The sequence below is a fragment of the Macaca thibetana genome, chromosome 14 (genome assembly GCF_024542745.1).
Source record: "Macaca thibetana thibetana isolate TM-01 chromosome 14, ASM2454274v1, whole genome shotgun sequence".
NCBI classification, from domain to species: domain Eukaryota; kingdom Metazoa; phylum Chordata; class Mammalia; order Primates; family Cercopithecidae; genus Macaca; species Macaca thibetana.
Genome location: NC_065591.1, coordinates 476,307 through 481,928, shown reverse-complemented (window position 1 = coordinate 481,928; position 5,622 = coordinate 476,307). Strand labels below are relative to the sequence as shown.

The window sequence follows — 5,622 nt, the reverse complement described above, 5'->3', positions numbered from 1 at the left end:
ATGGATATGTTATATACCCAGAAGAAGTGAAAACAGGTGTTCAAATAACAGCTTGTATGTAAATGTTCACAGCAGCACTATTCACAATATACAAAAGACGCCAGGCATGGTGGCTCATGCCTATTCGAGACCAGCCTGGCCAATATGGTGAAACCCCATCTCTACTGAAAATACAAAGTACTGGCTGGGCATGGCGGCTCACGCCTATAATCCCAGCACTTTGGGAGGCTGAGGCGGGTGGATCACCTGAGGCCCTGAGTTGGAGACCAACCTGGCCAACACGGTTAAACCCCGTCTCTACTAAAAATACAAAAATTAGCCGGGCGCGGTGGCTCAAGCCTGTAATCCCAGCACTTTGGGAGGCCGAGACGGGTGGATCACGAGGTCAGGAGATCGAGACCATCCTGGCTAACACGGTGAAACCCCGTCTCTACTAAAAAATACAAAAAACTAGCCGGGCGCGGTGGTGGGCGCCTGTAGTCCCAACTACTCGGGAGGCTGAGGCAGGAGAATGGCGTGAACCCGGGAGGCGGAGCTTGCAGTGAGCTGAGATCCGGCCACTGCACTCCAGCCTGGGCGGCAGAGCGAGACTCCGTCTCAAAAAAAAAAAAAAATACAAAAATTAGCTAGGCATGGCAGGTGCCTGTATTCAAGGAGAATAGCTTGAACCCAGGAGGCAGAGGTTGCAGTGAGCTGAGATCAGGTCAGTGCACTCCAGCCTGGGTGACAGAGTGAGATTCCATCTCAAAAATAAATAAATAAATAAATAAATAAATAAATATTTTTTAAAATGCAAAAATTAGGGGGGTGTGGTGGTGCATGCCTGTAGTCCCAGCTACTTAGGAAGCTGAGGCAGGGGAATCAAACCCGGGAGGTGGAGGTTGCAGTGAGCTGAGACTGTACACTGCACTCCAGCCTGGGCAACAGAGCGAGACTCCGTCTCAAACAAACAAACAAACAAACACACACAATATATACAAGGTAGAAATAAACCAAGTGTCCTCAGCAGGTGCATGGATTAACCAAATGCAGTGTGATTTTGCCATTAAAATGAATGAAACTCTGGGGCCAAGCGTGGTGGCTTATGCGTGTCATCCCAGCACTTTGGGAGGCCGAGGCGGGCGGATCACCTGAGGGCAGGAGTTTGAGACCAGCCTGACCAACATGGCGAAACCCCGCCTCTATGAAAAATACAAAATTAGCTGGGTGTGGTGGCACATGCCTATAATCCCAGCAACTCCAGAGGCCGAGGCAGGAGAATTGCTTGAACCCAGGAGGCGGAAGTTGCAGTGGGCCGAGATCGCGCCATTGCACTCCAGTCTGGGCAACAAGAGTGAAACTCCATCTCAAAAAAAATAAATAAAAATAAAGAAATAAATAAAAATAGTGACAGGGTCCTGCTATGTTTCCCAGGCTGGTCTCAAACTCCTGGCCTCAAACCATCCTCCTGCCTCATCCTCTCAAGTAGCCGAGACCACAGGCATGCACCACCATGCCCAGCTTTTATGATTTTATTTGTATGAAATACCCAGAATAGGCAGATCCACAGAGACAGAAAGCAAATTCATTGTTACTCAGAAGCTGAAGGGATTGGGGAAGGGGAAGTAAATGCTTTTTGGATTTGAGGTTTTCCATCTGGGGAGTGAAAAGTTCTGGAACTAAACAGTGGTGATGGTTGTACAATTCCGTGACTGTTTACAATGGAATGGTAAGTTTCATGTTTTGCGTATTTTCCTGCAATAAAAACAAAAACAAAAAACAAAAAAAAAACTCAGCAGTAGAGAACAATTTAAAAACAGGCAAGAGACGTGAAGATACATTTAACCCACGACAACGTGCAAATGGAAACAAGCACCTGGAAAGAGGTTCCGAATCACCCACCACTGGGGAAATGCAACTAAAACCACAAGGAGGTGTTGTGGCAGAGAGAATGGCTGACGGTTAAAAATAGCAACTGCTGCAAGGTTGACAGTGTGCAGAGAAAGTGAGGCCACCAGGTGCAGTGGCTCACGCCTGTAATTCCCAGTGCTTTGGAAGGCCGAGGCAGGTGGATCACTTGAGGTCAGGAGTTTGAGACCAGCCTGGGCAACGTGGTGAAACCTTGTCTCTACTAAAAATATAAAAATTAGCCAGTCATGGTGGCAGGCGCCTGTAATCCCAGCTACTTGGAGGGCCGAGGCACGAGAATTGCTTGAAACCGGGAGGCAGAGGTTGCAGGTTGCAGTGAGCGGAGATGGCCCCACGGCACTCCAGCCTGGGTGACAGAATAAAACTCCATCTAAAAAAGAAAAGGAAGGAAGGGAGGGAGGGAGGGAGGGAGGAAGGAAGGAAAGAAGGAAGGAAGGAAGGAAGGAAGGACCCACGTGGCTGGCGGGGCTGTGATGCAAATGCTGGGGTAAATAGTGTGGCCGATTTAACAGATGGATACAGTGCATGGCTCGAAACCACAGCAGAACATCAAGGGCTTGACGGTCATTTCTCCGTCCTCTCCATGAGGTATAAATGGCTCACAGACACCCGAGAAGGTGCTGGTCATTAGGGAGACACAAATAAAAACCGCAGCCAGACACCACATTGCACCTACCAGCATCGTTAGTACACAACAAACAAAAAGCCAGAAAGTAGCAAGTGTCGGCGAGGACAAGAGCCGTGTCCCTGCTGTGCTGCTGGGGGACGTGTCCGTCTGAGACGCTGCTGTGGAAAACAGTTTGGCTGTTTTCCTCAGAACAATTAACACATCATTACTCTGTCACCCAGCAAGTCCCTCATAACTGTACACCCAGAACGCTTGAAAACGGGATTGGGAAGGGCCCTTTGCACACCCGCGTTCACAGCAGCGTTATTCGCCCTCGCCCCAAAGGGGAGGCAGCCCAGGTGTCCATGAAGAGGCCCACAGATGAACGGACGCGGTCGACGCGGTCCCTGCACACAACGGGACACGGTTCCCCCTAAAGGGAAGGAGATTCCCACACAGGCCAGGCTGCGGCGGCGAAGGCAGAGGACGCTGAGCTGAGAAACCAGCAGGTCTCCAAAGGACAAATCCCGTGAGGCTCCCCCTGCGCGCAGTCCCTGCAGGCCCTGAATCCACAGACAGAAAGTGGACGGGGCGCCAGGCTGGGGAGGGGAGGGGGCGTTTGATGGGGACAGAGCTTCATTTTGGGAGGACGGGAGAGTCTGAGAACGGATTTTGGGAGGACAGGAGCATCTGAGAAAGGATTTTGGGAGGACAAGGGAGCCTGAGAACGGATTTTGGGAGGATGGAAGAGCCTGAGAACGGATTTTGGGAGGATGGGGAGCCTGAGAATGGATTTTGGGAGGATGGGAGAGTCTGAGAATGATTTTGGGAGGATGGGGAGTCTGAGAACGGATTTTGGGAGGACAGGAGCGTCTGAGAATGGATTTTGGGAGGACAGGAGCGTCTGAGAAGGGATTTTGGGAGGACGAAAGAGCCTGAGAACGGATTTTGGGAGGATGGGGAGTCTGAGAACGGATTTTGGGAGGATGGGGAGTCTGAGAATGATTTTGGGAGGATGGGAGAGTCTGAGAACGGATTTTGGGAGGATGGGGAGTCTGAGAACGGATTTTGGGAGGACAGGAGCGTCTCAGAAGGGATTTTGGGAGGACGAGAGAGCCTGAGAACGGATTTTGGGAGGATGGGGAGTCTGAGAACGGATTTTGGGAGGATGGGGAGTCTGAGAATGATTTTGGGAGGATGGGAGAGTCTGAGAACGGATTTTGGGAGGATGGGGAGTCTGAGAACGGATTTTGGGAGGATGGGGAGTCTGAGAATGATTTTGGGAGGATGGGAGAGTCTGAGAACGGATTTTGGGAGAATGGGGAGTCTGAGAACGGATTTTGGGAGGACAGGAGCGTCTGAGAAGGGATTTTGGGAGGACGAGAGAGCCTGAGAACGGATTTTGGGAGGATGGGAGAGTCTGAGAACGGATGGTGGGGACGGATGCACGGAAATGTCAGCGAACCCAATGATCCTGAACCCTGCACTTCAAAGCGGATAAAATGGCAACACCGGCCCCCACAAAAAAGTCACGCCGCTCAGGCCTTCCCGACGAACTCGCCCCAGCCGGGTGCTCCAGGGGCCTCCGGACCTCCTGCCGCCGCCCCTTCCCCGGGGTCCCCCAGTCCCCCCAAATCCTCCCCCAAGTCCCACGGCCCCTCCGTCCCCGCGCCCCGCAGGCTCCGAGGCTTCGCGGTGCGGTTCCCTCTGCGGGTCCCGGGCCCGGGTCCCCTTCGCCCCCCAGGCCGGGACGTCCCCCTCCCCCAGCCAGCCGAGGGGCGCCAGCGCGGCGGAGGGGGCGGGAGGCCGGGCCGGGGCGACAGCTGGGGGGGCGGCCCTGACCTTCCCGGGATCGCTGGGCGCGGCCGGGCCGTCCCCCTTCCGGGCGCCGCCATAAAGGGGCCTCGCGGGGCTCTGGCCGTGGCCGCAGCGCTCAGCTCCCGCGCCCGACCCCGCCATGGCCCCCCGGCCCCTCCTGCTGCTGCTGCTGCTCCTCGGGGGCTCCGCCGCGCGCCCCGCGCCCCCCAGGTGAGCCGCCCGCCAGGCCCGTCCGCCCCCGGCCGCACCCGCCCCCCGCGCGGCCCTGACCCCGACCCCCGCCCGCCCCCAGGGCCCGGCGACACTCGGACGGGACGTTCACCAGCGAGCTCAGCCGCCTGCGGGAGGGCGCGCGGCTCCAGCGGCTGCTGCAGGGCCTGGTGGGGAAGCGCAGGTGAGGCCGGGTGGGGCGGGGGTCTTGCCGTGGTGCCCTGGCAGCAACGCGCGACCCCCCAGCTCCAGGACTAACTCTGTTTTGGGGCGGGGGACAGCGAGCAGGACGCAGAGAACAGCACGGCCTGGTCCAGGCTCGGCGCGGGTCTGCTCTGCCCGTCCGGGTCCGACACGCCCACCCTGCAGGCCTGGTGAGCGCCCGCCCCACCGCAGACCCCACCCCAGACCCCACCCCAGACCCTTCCTTCTGTCCGTGGCCTCCCTGGGTCAGCGCTGGTGGCCACCGGAGGCCCAATTCCAGCGGCGGGGCCGGGGTCTCCAGCCCCAGCCCCAGCCCCCAACCCCGCACGTGCTGTCTCTGCAGGATGCCCCTGGGCGGGGCCTGGTCTCCCTGGCTGCCCCCTGGGCCCAGGCCTGGGGTTATGGTTTCAGAACCTGCCGGTGCTGCTGCAGAAGGAACCCTGCGACCGAGATGAGGAAGGAACCCCCTCACCACCTGCCCAGCCTAGGAGCGGAGCTGCATTTGGGGTGGTGGGCAGGCTGGGGGGAGAGGGGGAGGGGTGGAACTCGGCACCAATAAAGGAGAATCAGATCCAGACACTGGGAGTTGGTTGTGTCCACTTGGTGTAATCAAGGCAACCCCTGTGTAGCAGGGCTGTCAGATGGAAGGGGGCCCCATCCACCCAGCCGGGACTGTGACCACACCCAGCTGCCCTTTACACCTGGCGGCCACAGCGGGCCCCTCATCCTTATCTCTGGCATCAGTGCCGCCTCCTGTACCTCGACTAAGCACCGCAGGGCCCCGCCCCCCCCTTGTCTTCATTAGGAAACAGTCAAGGGCTCAGGGGGAGCCCGGACAGACTCTCAGCTCCTGCAGGGGGGTGGGGGGTGGCGTG

The 5,622-nt window shown here is 57.3% G+C and overlaps 1 protein-coding gene across 1 annotated transcript; it reads left to right on the top strand.

Annotated features, from left to right (window-relative positions):
• The first annotated feature begins 4,404 nt into the window (after positions 1–4,404).
• SCT (secretin) lies at positions 4,405–5,267 on the top strand. The gene is made up of 4 exons (XM_050758020.1): positions 4,405–4,543; positions 4,626–4,727; positions 4,825–4,917; positions 5,091–5,267. Exons 1-4 carry the CDS (start codon positions 4,473–4,475, stop codon positions 5,200–5,202), a joined length of 378 nt encoding a protein of 125 aa, XP_050613977.1. The 5' UTR covers positions 4,405–4,472; the 3' UTR covers positions 5,203–5,267.
• The last annotated feature ends 355 nt before the right edge of the window (positions 5,268–5,622 follow it).

Excerpts from the sequence above, each read along its gene's own strand:
- SCT (XM_050758020.1), top strand. The coding sequence starts at position 4,473 with ATGGCCCCCCGGCCCCTCCTGCTGCTGCTGCTGCTCCTCGGGGGCTCC. Across the intron at positions 4,544-4,625 it reads GCGCGCCCCGCGCCCCCCAG|GGCCCGGCGACACTCGGACG; the intron begins GTGAGCCGCCCG and ends GCCCGCCCCCAG. Across the intron at positions 4,728-4,824 it reads GGCCTGGTGGGGAAGCGCAG|CGAGCAGGACGCAGAGAACA; the intron begins GTGAGGCCGGGT and ends GGCGGGGGACAG.